This window comes from Halichoerus grypus, chromosome 1 (assembly GCF_964656455.1).
Source record: "Halichoerus grypus chromosome 1, mHalGry1.hap1.1, whole genome shotgun sequence".
Lineage (NCBI taxonomy): Eukaryota > Metazoa > Chordata > Mammalia > Carnivora > Phocidae > Halichoerus > Halichoerus grypus.
Window position 1 is genome coordinate 191,721,733 of NC_135712.1, and position 15,082 is coordinate 191,736,814.

Consider the following 15,082-nt stretch of genomic DNA (forward strand, 5'->3'; position numbering starts at 1 on the left):
TAACTTGGAATATCAATAATATTAATTGTTAAAATTACTGAAAGTGAATGATAATTCCAAAGGTAGAAGCCAAGGAGATTGAGAAGATAAGATGGCTTTAATAATAATGGACAAGAAAGGAATTTGGCAAAAAGGAAGCAGTTGATAAATTCAGTTTTTTACATATTTGATTGAAGGGGAATATTTTAGATTGAAAGCGATCAAGGGAGCATAGCAAATGCAATGCATGGTCCTTGACTGAATTTTGGTTTAAAGAGTCAGTTGAAAAGACATTTCTAATACAACTGCGGAAATTTGAGTACTGGCTGAGTTTTACATGATATTAAGGAGTTATTGGTAATTTTGTTACCTGTGATAATGTTATTGTGGTCATAAAGAAAACACCTTACTTTTAAGAGATAAATATTGACATATTTGGATATGAAATGCCATGGTATGCATAATGCTCTTCAAAATACTGTTTTAAAAAGCAAAGCAAATGTGGTAAAATGTTAACATCGGTTAAATCCAGGAGATGGGTACAAGAGTATTCATACTATTCTCCATTTTCAATTTTTCTCTTTTTTATTAATAAGGAGATCTGACAACTTTATAAAGTTAGGAGTATTTCTTTTTCTTTTTCTTTTTTTAAAGATTTTATTTATTTATTTGACAGAGAGGGACACAGCAAGAGCGGGAACACAAGCAGGGGGAGTGGGAGAGGGAGAAGCAGGCTTCCCACAAAGCAGGGAGCCCGATGCGGGGCTCGATCCCAGGACCCTGCGATCATGACCTGAGCCGAAGGCAGATGCCCAGCAACTGAGCCACTCAGGCACCCAAAGTCAGGAGTATTTCATGTAATTTTATTAATAGTAAGAACGGAGATTTGTCTCGGATTTTTGCAGTATGTCATGTATTTCTCCTCCTGCCTAACTCTATGGAGGAGAAATTATATCCCTGTTCATAGACTCAGAGATGTTATGTATTTGCTTACCTAGTAAGTAATTGACAGAGCTAGACCTAGAATTACAGTTTTCTGGCTTCTGTTTTAATATTTAGTATATTATATCACAGGATATACATTATCTTATACATAGAATAAATTTTTATCTGAGAAGTTTGAGTTTTTAAAAAATAAACATTTGAAAAATAATTGCCTTTAGCTTTGCCTTATGAGTGGAGAAATCATTCAAATGTCCCCTCAAATGAGCCTCATCTTTGAAGCAATGGACCTTTCCCAGGCCTCGGTAAGTTCATATTTTAATATAACAGTAGTTTGTGTGTTCACTTGGTCAATAAGTATTTTTTTATTACGTGTCATAAGACCAGTTAGGCACCAGGAATACTAAGATGAATAAGACACAGTGTATCTAGGGAGGATAAGAAGCATGCTAATAAATAATCCCACTATACTGCTACATGTAAGTACTCTAAGAATATGGAAGGGGTGAGCCTGCAAGAGGGGAATGGGTAGAGGATGACCGTGGAAAATGTCTGAGTGTTTGATACAGTTTTGAAGGTTAACACTTCTCTAGGGAGATAGTGGGGGCTGGGCATTCCAAATCACAACAAGATGATATGTAAAGACCTGAAGCCACGACAGGACTGGGGAACTGTAACTGCAGACGTTTCGTCTAATGTCTGTGAGGCTGTAGAGGAAGACGGGAGCTAGATCGTGAAAGGCCATAGAGGTCATTCAAGGTGGTTGATAACGGCCACTGGCATAAGAGCAACACTGGAAAAAGAAAACATCTTTTTTCTCTAGCCGGCCACCGTAAGCCGCTGTGGCATGATTTATTTGGAACCCTCGCAGTTAGGATGGGAACCACTTGTGTCCTCGTGGTTGAATTCCCTGAAAGGACCTCTGCAGGAACCAGATCATCAGGCTCTTCTGAAAGGACTTTTTGGCTGGTTAATAAAACCCACCTTAAAGCTTCGTAAGAAAAATTGCAAGGTAACACTGTAATTCTCTAACCTGTTCAAGTTTCTTTAGTTTCCATTCAACTTGACCTAAGTCTAAAGTCACAATAGTAGGATAAATAACTAAAATCAGTTTCCCCTTAGACATTGGTATCCACTTTTTAAAATGGGATGTTTATTGTGACAATCAGTAATTCACCTGCAGTTGCAAGAGAAATAATAGATCCCATGCACAATTCACCCAATTTCTCCCAACGGTAACATTTTGCAAGGCTATATTGTATCACAACAAGGATATTGGCATTGATACTATCTACTGATCTTATTGAGATTCCCCTAGTTATATTTGTACTCAGGTGTGTGTTTTGTCTCTCTGGGTTTCATTTTAAAATGTTTAGTATTTTATAATTTTAAATATAAGTGCAACTTTGTGCCCTTTGCCCAATGTCTCCCCATTATCCCCACATCCCCACACCTGGTGACTACCATTTTACTCTGGTTCTATGCATTCAACTTTCAGATTCTGCATATAAGTGATGTCATACAATTTGTTCCTTTCTGTGTCTGACTTTTTTCACTTATCATAATGTCTTAAAGTTCATTCATGTTGTTACAAATAGCAGGATCTCTCTTTTATTTTTAAGTCTGAATAATATTCCATTATAGGTATTTATAGGACAATTTCTTTATCCATTTGTCCATCAACAAACAGTTTGTGTCCATATCTTGGCTATTGGGAATAATGCTGCAATGAACATGGGAGTGCAGATATATCTTTGAGGTACTGATTTCATGTCCTGAACAGGGATTGCTGGATCACATAGTAGTTCTATTACTAGTTTTTTGAGGATCTTCCATACTGTTTTCCACAGTGGCTGTACCAGTTTACATTCCAACCAAGATGCACAAGGGTTCTCTTTTCTCCACATCCTCACCAAGACTTGTCACCTTTCATCTTTATAATCATCCTAACAAGTGTGATGTGATATTTGGTTTAGATTTGCATTTCCCTGATGATTAGTGATGTTGAATGCCTTCTTACACACCTGTTAGCCATTTGTATGTCTTCTCTAGAAAAAGTGTCTGTGCAGGTCCTTTGCCCATTTTTAAATTGGATTGTTTGTTTTTTTGCTATGAAATTTTATGAGTTCCTTATATATTTTGGATATTAACCCCTTGTGAGATATATGGTTTGCAAATATTTTCCCTCAATTTATAAGTGGCCCTTTCATTTTGTTGATCATTTCCCTTGCTGTGCAGGAACTTTTAGTTTGATGTAGTCCCACTTTATTTTTGCTTTTGTTGCCTGAGTTTTTGTCCTATTCAAAAAATCATTGCCAAGGTCAATGTCAAGGAGTATTTCCCCCATGTTTTCTTCTGGGATTTTTATGGTTTCAGATTTTACATTTAAGTCTTGAACCCATTTTGAGTTGATTTTGGTGTATGGTGTAAGATAAAGGTCCAGTTTCATTCTTTTACATGTGGCTATCCAATTTTCCCAATACTGTTTATTGAAGAGACTATCCTTTTCCCATTTTGTATTCTTTTATTTTTTTTTTAAGGTTTATTTATTTACTTTAGAGAGAGAGAATGTGTATGTGAAGGGGGCGAGGAGCAGGGGGAGAGGGAGAGAGAACCTGAAGCAGACTCCTTGCTGAGCATGGAGCCCATCACAGGGCTCGATCTCATGACCTATGAGATCATGACCTGAGCCAAAACCAAGAGTTGGACACTCAAGTGACTCAGTCACTCAGGTGTGCCCCCCCCCCACTGCCACCCACTGTGTATTCTTGTTGCCCTTGTTGAAGATCAGTTGACTGTATGTGCTTGGGTTTATTTTGGATTTTTGATTCTGTTTCATTGGCTTATATGTCTGTTTTTACCCCCAGTAACATACTGTTTTGATTACTGGAATTTTGTAATATAATTTGAAACCAGGACATGTGATACTTTCAACTCTGTTTTTAAGATTATTTTGGCTATTCAGAGTCTTTTGTGGTTCCACACAAATTTTAGAATTTTTTTTCTTTTTTTTGCAAGAATTGCCAAATTCTTTTGAATTTTGATAGGGATTGCACTGAATCTGTAGATCACTTTAGGTACTATGGGCATTTTAACAATGTTAATTTTTCCAATCCATGAGCACAGGATGTTTTTCCATTTATTTGTGTATTCTTCAATTTCTTTCATTAATGTTTTATAGTTTTCAATGTACAGATCTTTCATGTTCCTGGTTAAATTTATTCCTAAGTATCTTATTCTTTTTGATGCTATCATAAATGGGATTGTTTTCTTGATTCCCTCTTCAGACAGATCATTGTTGGTGTAAACAAATGCAATTAATTTTTGTATTTTGGTTTTGTATCCTGTAACTTTACTGAGTTTGTTTGTTCTAAAAGGTTTTTTTTGTTTGTTTTTGCATGGAGTCTTTAGGGTTTTCTACATATAGGATCATGTCACCTGCAAATAGAAACCATTTTACTTCTTTTCTGATTTGGATGCCTTTTATTTCTTGTCTGATTGCTCTAGTTAGTACTTCTTGTTGAAAAAAAGTGGTGAGAGTGTGCATCCTTGCCTCATACCAAATCTCAGAGGAAGAGCTTTCAGTTTTACCCCATGGATTATGATTTTAGCTGTGAGCTTTTCATAAATGTCCTCTATTTTATTGCAGAAATTTCCCTTTATATCTACTTTGTTGAGTTTCTTAAAAAGATTTTATTTATTTGTCAGAGAGAGACATAGTGCACAAGCAGGGGGAGTGGCAGGCAGAGGGAGAAGCAGACTCCCCACTGAGCAAGGAGCCCAATGCAAGACCTGACATGACCTAAGCCGAAGGCAGACACTTAAATCAACTAAGCCACCCAGGCATCCCTTGTTGAGAGTTTTTATCACAAATGGTGGTTGAACTTTGTCAAATACTTTTTCTGAATTTATTGAGATGATCATGTGATTTTTGTCTTTCATTCTGTTAATGTGTATATCACATTGATTAATTTGCATATCCCTTATATCCCAGGGATAAATCCCGCTTGGTTATGGTATGTAATCTTTTTGGTGTATTGAGTTCAGTTTGCTAGTATTTTATTGAGGATTTTTGTATCTATATTCCTCAGAGATATTGGCTTATAATTTTCTTTTCTTGTGAAAAGACTGGCTTTGGTATCAGGGTGATTCTAGCCTCAAAAAATGAACTTAGAAGTATTTCCTCCACTTGTGTTTTTCGGAAGAGTTTAAGAAGGATTGGTATTAATTCTTTGAATGTTTAGTAGAATTCAGCTCTGAAGTCATCTGGACTTTTCTCTGGGAAGTTTTTGATTACTACTTCAATCTCTTTGTTATTGATCTGTTCAGGCTTTCTGTTTCTTCTTGATTCAGTTTTGGTAGGTTGTATGTTTCTAGGAATTTATCCATTTCTTCCAAATTACCCAATTTGTTTGCATGTAATTGTTCATAATTATCCCTTGACGATACTTTTTATTTCTCAGGCATCCATTGTAATGTTTTCTCTTTCATTTCTGATTTTACTCATTTGAATCTTTCTTTTTTTTTCTTAGTCTAGCTAAGGGTTTATTGATTTGTTTATCTTTTCAAAAAACCAACTCTTAGTTTGATTTTTTTTATTGTTTTTCTATTCTCTACTTTTTTATTTCTATTTTGCTCTTATTTCAGTCTGCTAACTATTGGTTTAGTTTGTTCTTTTTGTTGTTCTTTAAGGTTTAAGTTAGGTTGTTTATTTGAGATTTCTTCTTTTTTAATGTAAACATTTATCGCTATAAACTTCCCTCTTAGTACTGCTTTTGATGCATCTCATGAGTTTTCGTATGTTGTGTTTCCATTTTCATTTGTCTCAAGATATTTTTTGATTTCCTTTTTAATTTCCTCTTGGACCCATTGGTTGCTCAAGACCATGTTTTTTATACAAATATTTGTGAATTTTCCCATTTTCTTATTTTTACTGACTTTTAGTTTTGTTCCATTGTGGTCAGAAAAGATACTTTGTATAATTTAATCTTAAATTTGTTGACTTGTTTTGTGACCTAACATGTGGTCTGTCCTGGGGAATGTTCCGTGTGAACTTGAGAAAGAATGTGTTTCCTTCTACTGTTGGGTGAAAAGTTCTACATATATCTGTTAGGCCCATTTGATCTATAGTGTTGCTCAAATCTATTGTTTCTTTTCTGAGTTTCTGTTTGGATATTCTATTGCTTATTGAAAGTGGGATATCGAAGTCCACTACTATTATTGTATTGCTGGCAATTTCTCCTTTCAGATTTGTCGATACTTGTTTTATATACCTAGGTGCTTTGATGTTGAGTGCATATATATTTACAATTGTTATATCTTCCTGTTGAATTGACCATTCTGTCATTGTTATGACCTTCTTTGTCTCTAAAGACAGTTTTTACTTAAAGTCTACTTTATCCAATACAGATATAGCCACTTCTGATTTCTTTTGGTTACCATTTGCATGGAATATCTTTTTCTATCCCTTCACTTTCAGCCTATGTGTTTCTTCTAGACAGTACACAATTGGATCTTGGATTTTTATCCATTCAGCTACTCTTTTTATTGGGGAATTTAACATGGTTTTTTTTTTTTAATTTTATTATGTTATGTTAGTCACCATACAGTACATCATTAGTTTTTGATGTGGTGATCCACTACATGTTTACATTTAGAGTAATTTTGATAGGGAAGGATTTACTATTGCAATTTTGTTAACTGTTTTCTGTTTGTCTTATGTTTTTTTGTCCTTCTTTTCTCTCTTGATGTCTTCCTTTGTGTTTCATTGTGGGGTTTTTTTGTTTTTTGTTTTTTGTTTTGTATTGGTAGGTTTTGATTCGTTCTTTTGTGTGATTTCTATAGGTATTTTTTTAGTGGCACTAAGGGGCTTACATAAAATATCTTAGAGTTATAATAGTCTATTTTAAGCTAATAACTTTGTTTGTATACAAGAACTCTCCACTTTTACCTCATTCCCATCCACCTTATATGCTATTGATGTCACAATAACACTGATTTGTATTATGTGTCCATTAACACAATTTACAGTTGTTTAAATACTTTTATCTTTTAACTTTTATAGCAGAATTAAAAGTGATTTTCCCACCCCCATTATAGTAATATCCACCTTTGGTTTTATATTGCTTAAGTTATACCTGAATAAACCCAGAGGTAAAATGTATGCCTGTTAAACTCTTTGGATAAAACCATGGTGACTAAAGCTTTAAAATTCCTAATCATTTTCCATATCTTAAAAGTATTTTAAATATGTGGCTTTTAAAATTTACATGTATATTTAGTATTTTATGAGAAAACTTTATATATTATATTAGCTTCTTAGGGCTGTCATAACAAATTACCACAAACTTGGTGGTTTAAAGCAACAGAAATTTATTCTGCCACAGTCCTGAGGCTAGAAGTCTGAAATCAAGATGTTGGCAGGGCCAAGCTTCCTCTGGAAGCTCTAAGGGAGAATCTTTCCTTACCTCTCCCAGCTTTGGCTTCCAGACATTCCTTGCCTTCTGGCTGCTTAACTCCAGTCTCTTCCTTCGAGCTCACAGGGCCTCTACTCTGTCTCTTCAGTGACTCTTAAAAGGATTTAGGGTCAGATATTCCAGAATGATCTCCTCATCTTGATATCCTTAGCTACATCTTCCAAGACCCCTTTCCCAAATAGGATCACATTCATAAGTTCCTGGGATATGACATGGACCTCTCTTTTGGGGACTACCATCCAACCTGCTTCACACACACATGCACACACACACACACACACACACACACGTCACTTACATATAAATAAATATATTGATATTGGGAAGCGAAAAGTGGTATTCAGTAGATTTTTTTCATCCTAAAATATTATTTTAGAGATAGGAAAAATATTCTGCACATAAGAAAAAATGAATTCCACTTTGTGAAAATTTTATACAATGTCTTCATAGAGAAAATATAAAGTCATTTTTCAATTTTTTAATTTTAAAACTCTTAATACTATATGTTGCAAATAATAGAAAATAGGCTCCACCTTTCTGATGAGTGATGGATTTTCTTCTCATAATTTATTCCCATATTTTCCACATCTAGTTAGTCCTCAGGATCTATTGACTTTTCCCTCCTTGCTAACTTTTATCTGTCCTCTCTTCTCCTCTCCATCCAGGTTCCTCTGACCATCCCCTCCTTCCTCTTATAGTAGCCTCAGTTCTGACATTTGTAATTTCCACCTGAATCAATATAATAGAGCTGTTCTGGTCCAGTCTACATCCTTCTACCAGAATGATGATTCCAAAATACAAATTCATTCCATTAACTTCATTTTCTGTCTGACTTATTTCACTTAGTACAATACCCTGTAGGTCCATCCAAGTTATTGAGAATGGCAAGATCTTTCTTTTTTTATGGATGAGTAACATTCCATTGTATATATACCACACTTCTTCATTCATCTATCGATGGACACTTGGATTGCTTGCATATCTTGCCTATTGTGAATAATGCTGCAATATACAGGTGTGCTTATATCTTTTTGAACTGGTGTTTTCATTTTCTCTGGGTAAATACCCAGAGGTGGAATTACTGGATCACATGGGACTTCTGTTTTTAATTGTTTTCAACAGCCTCCATGCTGTTTTCCAGAGTGGTTGCACCAGTTTGTATTCCCACCAACAGTGCACAAGCGTTCCCTTTTCTCCACATCCTCACCCACACTAGTCATTTTTTATCTTTTTGATACTAGCCATTCTGACTGGTGGGAGAGTTTTAAAAATGAAATATTTGTTTTTTTTTATTCTCCAAAGAAGATGAAAGTAAAGTATCTTACTCTTTTCACTTTGCAGGAACTGATTCCTACAAGCGATAGCAATGTGGTTGTATCTCTCACACGCCTCTTTGAGGTACTACTCTGTAATGTGCTGGAAAATGATCCTACAAGCAAGCATATTCGTGTTTGGATTATGGTAGGTTTTATACTTAATGTAATTTTTCATTTACAGAATAAAATGTGCCTCTGGAATTGATAATTGTATTGAGGGAGACATAAGATCCAGAGCTGTTTTTTGGTGAGCACCAAAGGAATAGCTGAAGGCATTGAAGTCACCCTGACCTGGTATTCTGACTTAAAAAAACATTTTAAAGAAAGTAAAATATGCCCAAATGAACCCAAACTGTCTTTTTTTTTTTTTTTTTTTTTTACTTTTTTGTTGTTTTTATCATACACTACATTAATACACTGCATAACCTTCTAGAAGGGGTAGATGAGTATGACTGAGTTATTTTTCATCAATCAGGAAAATGCTTCCTTAATAGATATTCTCCAAACCCTTTGACACATAGTAACGATTAACTCCAGAGACCCGCCTATCTCTTTGCATCAAACTCCACTGATATGGATAATAGGCAACCCTTTTTTCCTTGCCTCCGTTACTGAACCTGTGGATGTGCGCTGTGGCTATGCCGGGGATGACCAAGCACACGGCCATGACCCCGATCCCGGGCAGGATCTCGAACCACATCGCAGCGTGGTTGCCAGAGCCAAACCCTTTCCTTCCCGGCCCAGTAAAGGTGACCTGGCCTCCTAAACTGTCTTATTATTTATGAAAGATCGTAATTCGATAAACAATAAGGTGACTTAATATTAATCCAATAGCAACTTTAGGTGAATTAATTTTGTCTTAAGGTTAAGTCATGATGTAGGCTGCTAAAAGCTGGCTGTAGGAGACCAGAAACAAGCATCCAACCAGTTGGGTGGAGCGTTGCCATCAGGGTTCATAGGGTACATCACTGGGGGGAAGTCTGTGGTCTAGGTAGCTAATGTCTAGGGGTCAGAGAAGACCAGAGAACAGGACTCTAAGGGAGCCAGAGGAAAGAGGTATTTGGTTCTCTTCCCTGGTCTGTGCTTCTTTCCCATCTGCCACCTTATTCAGAAATATCTTCATCTTCTCTACTGAGTCTACCTTCTCTTCTACTCTGTGATGATTGGGGTTCCCTCCCAGTGCCTCCCCTTCACCTTGTCACCACAGAAAGTCCTCTACCTCAGACCCCTCACATTCCCTGCTGATCTTGACCTCCTTTCCTGCTCCCTTTTCACCGTTATTAGAAGAAACTGAACAGACATGTGTGAAGCTTAATTTATTTATATTCCTTTTTCTCCCAAAGTTTGGAACTCCCTTTCACAGAACTAGTTTTTAATATTGTTCCATACCTATCAGTGTTACCTGTTTATAAAAGGAAAGCATTTTAGGAATAGTTCACCTATATAACCTTCATTTTATATCTGTATCTGAAGAGAGAGAGATATAGACCTGTATGTATGACCTTCATGTTATATCTCTATCATCTCTATCTCTATCTATCTATCTCTCTATCTATCTATATAAAGTTTCATTCTATTGGTAAGCCTAACTCCCTCAATTTTTTAAATGGTTCAGAATTACTTTTAAAGATTAATATAAATTGATACCTGGTTAAAAATTTTCTCTTAAAGTATATTTGAGGGGCTCCAGGCTGGCTCAGTCGGTAGAGCATGTGACTCTTGATCTCAGGGTCATGAATTCAAGCCCCACATTGGGTATAGAGATTACTTAAAAAAAAAAAAGAAAAGAAAAACATATCTGATTATATTATATATATATAATTTGGTAGATTTTTAAAACTGGATAAGCATGTACCTAGAGTAAAATTCAAAAGGCAAAAGTAAGTTTTCTATCCACACCAATGCCCTAGCCACCCGCAAGGAAACCACTGTTAGCAGTGCCTTAGGTAGCCTGTTAGAGGTATTTGATCCATACTCTCTTTTATATACTTTAGCATACTATACATACTGATTTGCATCTTTTCTCACATTGTATCTTGGAGATTGTTCAAGATCTGTATACTTATTGAGTTACTTTTTTAAACAGCTGCATGTATTCCAGTATACATAACATAATCTCATTAAACAGACCCCTATTGAAAAAAGTTGCTTCTTATTTTTGGCTGCAGAAACAGTGCTGCAGCGAATATTCTTGTGCATACATCATTTTACAGGTGGTAATATATTTAAGGACAAACTCCTAAAAGAGGAATTCCTAGATCATTTGATATGGGCATGTTATTCATTTTTTTTTTTTTTTTAAGCAGACTCCACACCCAGCATGGAGCCCAACATGGGGCTTGAACTCACAAACCTGAGATCAAGACCTGAGCTGAGATCAAGAGTCAGATGCTTAACCAACTGCACCATTTAGGTGCCCTGCTATGGGCATTTTAAATTTAGATAGATAGTGCCAGAGAAATAATGTTCTCTGTGACTTAGCTGTGCTCTATTCCACTTTATCTGTAGACCTGGCCTTTTCCAAATATGTTGACCAGGCCTCCTTAATATGTTAAATTTTAGTTAATTTGTTAAAAAATTGCTCTTAAATAATTAGTTTAAATTAATTTTTTTTAAACCAATAGGCTAGCTTTATATTTTCTTTGATTTGGTCCATTGGAGGAAGTTGTGATACAGATGGTCGGATCATTTTTGATACTTTCCTACGGTCAATCATACTGGGAAGAGATGAAAACAACCCAGTGCCTGAATCTGTGGGTAAATGGGAATGCCAGTTTGATGAAAAAGGTCTGGTCTATGACTACATGTATGAGGTATGATATAAAATGCTTGTTATGATAAGTTCTAAAACATCAAGTATTGGATCAGCAGGCAGAACTGGGTTCCCATCCTGATGTTGTTTTGACCCCTGTGGTTGGCGTTTTTGTCCCATCTCTTTAGTTTCTCCTCCTTTGACTTATGGATAGTGTAGATAAACTTTCTTTAGGACTATTTTATAGTTTCAGATTTAAATTAAATCTATTTTATCCACTTTAAAAAATTCACAAAAAGATTCTTTTAAACAGCAAGCATCTGAATAATCATTTGATTCACGCAAATTTGACTTCACAGAGACATAAGATCTGCAGAGAGCCTTAAGTACAACTTTCCCTAAATCTCATGATTTACAGATAAAGAGGCAAGCCTAGAAAGGCAAGTGGCTAGCAGAACCAAGACCCGAATCCAGCTCTCCTGGCTACCAGTGTAGAAATCCTTCCCTACACCAGGCTAATACAGAATTTTAAGAATATGACCAGAGAGAGAGTTTAATCCTCATTAGTCACAGTGGGAAGTCAATAAAATAATCTCTAAAACCAAAAAATCAAGAGATGATAACACAAGCATATTCTTTGAGTTGGAGATGAATCCCAAAATGTGCAGCTTAAAGAGGTAAAGATAGAGTGGCTGCTGGAGAAGAGAAAACAAGAGTGGGAAACTGCTGTTTTTCCCAACCTCTTTAAAAGTTTTGACTCTAAAATATGTGCATATATAACTTTGATAGAAATGAAAGCTTAAACTTAAAAAAATTAAGAATATGAATTACTAAAGAAACATTCACCCAAACTTGCAAAATTACCACCATCCAGACACATGCCATATATGTGTACAATTTGCCAGGAAATAGGAAAAATTTTTGATGGTATTCATAGCACTGAAGCAGAGGGATAATCAATCCAAAGAAAAATGTGTGTTTCCTAAATTGGGTGGCGGATTCATGGGTGCTTATTAATTTACTTCATGACTAGAAAATGTTATATACATTATTTTAGATGACTTATTCCTCTAAGAAGGTTTTATTATGATGATAAACTAAGGTTTTTAAAAGCAAATATGATATCAGTATGTTAAAGGGCCTTTCAGATACCAAGTGCACGGTTGTATTTTAAAACTTATGTTCTCTTGTAGTTGAAAAACCGAGGTCGCTGGCTCCATTGGAATGAATTAATTAAAAGTACTAATTTGGGAGAAAAACGTGTCAGGATTCAAGATATTATAGTCCCTACAATGGACACAATTAGATATACTTTTCTAATGGATTTGAGTATTACCTTTGCAAAGTAAGAAACTCTGTTATGAACATGCATTTTAAATATAACGGGACCATTCTAACAGGATCGTAGGATTCTTTTTTTTTTTAAGAGAGGGAGAGAGTGGGAGAAAGAGTCAGAGGGAGAGGGAGAATCCCAAGAAGGCAGCATGGAGACTGATGCGGGGCTCGATCTCACAAACCTGAGATCATGACCTGATTTGAAATCAAGAGTCATATATTTAACCCACTGAGCCACCCAGGTGTCCCAGATCATAGGACTTTTGAAGTAAACTTGGAGGTCATCCATTTTCAGATAACAGACCCTGAGGGACTAACTGACATGCCAGCAGTGGCCTCTGTTACTAGTGGCAAACCTAGAATCCAGGTTTTCTATTGCCTACACCAAAAATTAGCTGCCATACTTCGTTGCCTCATAAACTACCTTATGTTTATCGTATTAGTAACAGCAGACTAAAGGTCAGTTGCAGTGTTATTGGTAAACAGGTATGCATTCTACACCTCAAAAGTTTAGTATGCTCCTGAGTATCGACTATGATCCACATTCTCCCATTTAGCATTTTTCAAGTCTGTCCTATGCCAGTTTTTCATAACTTAAGATGAACGTGGAAATCTCAGACTTAGATCAGAAGAGCACATCAAAGAAGAGGACATGAAACTTATCAAAAGCCTAACATGTACTATAGGCATATTCACACCAACTTTTCTAATAACGTTCTTGTTTTTCTTTTAAAACATTAGGCATAATTTATCATTAATACTATTTAAACTAGACAAGCTTACATAATATGCATGAATGTCATGGTTGGTTTGTTTTTGATGAAGAACCTGTTTCTTGGGGCACCTGGGTGGCTCAGTCAGTTAAGTGTCTGCCTTCGGCTCAGGTCATGATCCCAGGGTCCTGGGATTGAGCCCCGCATCAGGGAGCCTGCTTCTCCCTCTCCCTCTGCTACTCCCCCTAGCTTGTGCTCTCTCGCTCAAATAAATAATAAATAAAAAATCTTAAAAAAAGAGCCAGTTTCTTAGTGAATTTTCCAACAATTTTATCTTGTTTATTAAAAAAAAAATTAAAGGAAAAATAGCCCATGAGAATATTATTGTATCCCTATTGTTACATTTAAAAAAATTTTAAATCCAGTGTAGTTAATATACAGTGTTATATTAGTTTCAGGTGTACAGTATAGTGATTCAACGCTTCCATACATTACTCACTGCTTATTTGTTACATTTTTGCATTTCGAGGCTAATATTGAAAAAGGCAAGGAAGGGACTTGCCAATTCTGGGAAATTCCTAGTATAAGAGCCCTTCTGTGCCATGAACCATTTGCCAGAATAATGCTTTTTAAACAATTTTTAAAATTTTTTTAGAATAATGCTTTTAAATGAATACATCAAATACAGAGTTACAAAGGAAAGGACATATTGAAACACATTAAAATATTAAACACATTAGAGCTATGGTAGTAATACGTGTGCTGCTTTACTGACACATTAAATAATACAGTGTAGCAGTGGGTCTGATGCCTATCATAATTTCAAAGAAGTAATAGGCATAAGTGATAATTTTGAGACATCTGTAACCATTGTAATATTTAGAATAATATCTGTGATTTCTATTAGTGACAAAGACACAGGTACAATTGATACAATTGGTCCGTTTTAGTTAAGGATAGTAAAAGTCAATATATAACCTTTTTGTCATCCAAGTTCACAGATTCTCTGGACACTGTCTAAAAATTTCTTCCATTGGTCCATGGGCCCCAAGTTCAGCACAGTATTTTATTTAAAACTTTTTTTAATAAATAGCTTTCCATAAGGCAAGTGTTACTCAGACTGAAACATGTAGGTGTACTTTCAGGGGCCACTGTAGTTCTAAAAGAACTTTAATTTTATGTTTATGCTTCAATGATAATTTTTTAAATTAATATTAGCATAATTTGGGTCCCGTAGATGACCTCTTAGAACACTGTGCTCAGGTTTAGCGCCAGTCCTTGTGTTTGTCTTTGTGTATTGGGTGGTGCCAAGTTATCCGTCAAAGGGTCAGTATTTAATTTTTAATTCTAAACAGTATTTCTCACCTGGGATTCCCCAGAGTTCTGTGAACATAAACTCATAGGATTTTTTTTTCCATTTTAAATTAATTATGATCACTCAAGAATGAGAAACCCTGTCTTGAGGCCCCACTGAATGGAGAATTCCTTAGAGTTTGTTTTTGGACAAATGTTTTCAGTTAGTAACTGATTCTAAAGGCTATTCTAAAATGCTATTTTAGATTTTAAAAC

At 35.6% G+C, this 15,082-nt stretch overlaps 1 protein-coding gene and 1 pseudogene across 1 annotated transcript in view; one reads left to right on the plus strand and one right to left on the minus strand.

Annotated features, from left to right (window-relative positions):
• DNAH12 (dynein axonemal heavy chain 12) overlaps nt 1-15,082 on the plus strand; it is a 232,143-nt gene that overhangs the window by 102,540 nt on the left and 114,521 nt on the right. The window contains exons 32-36 of the mRNA XM_078076858.1: nt 1,143-1,226; nt 1,745-1,933; nt 8,739-8,858; nt 11,338-11,526; nt 12,659-12,810. Coding sequence (XP_077932984.1) covers nt 1,143-1,226; nt 1,745-1,933; nt 8,739-8,858; nt 11,338-11,526; nt 12,659-12,810 — 734 coding nt within the window. The remainder of the gene's footprint in view (nt 1-1,142; nt 1,227-1,744; nt 1,934-8,738; nt 8,859-11,337; nt 11,527-12,658; nt 12,811-15,082) is intronic.
• Nucleotides 9,071-9,459, minus strand: LOC118542352 (NADH dehydrogenase [ubiquinone] 1 alpha subcomplex subunit 1 pseudogene; annotated as a pseudogene).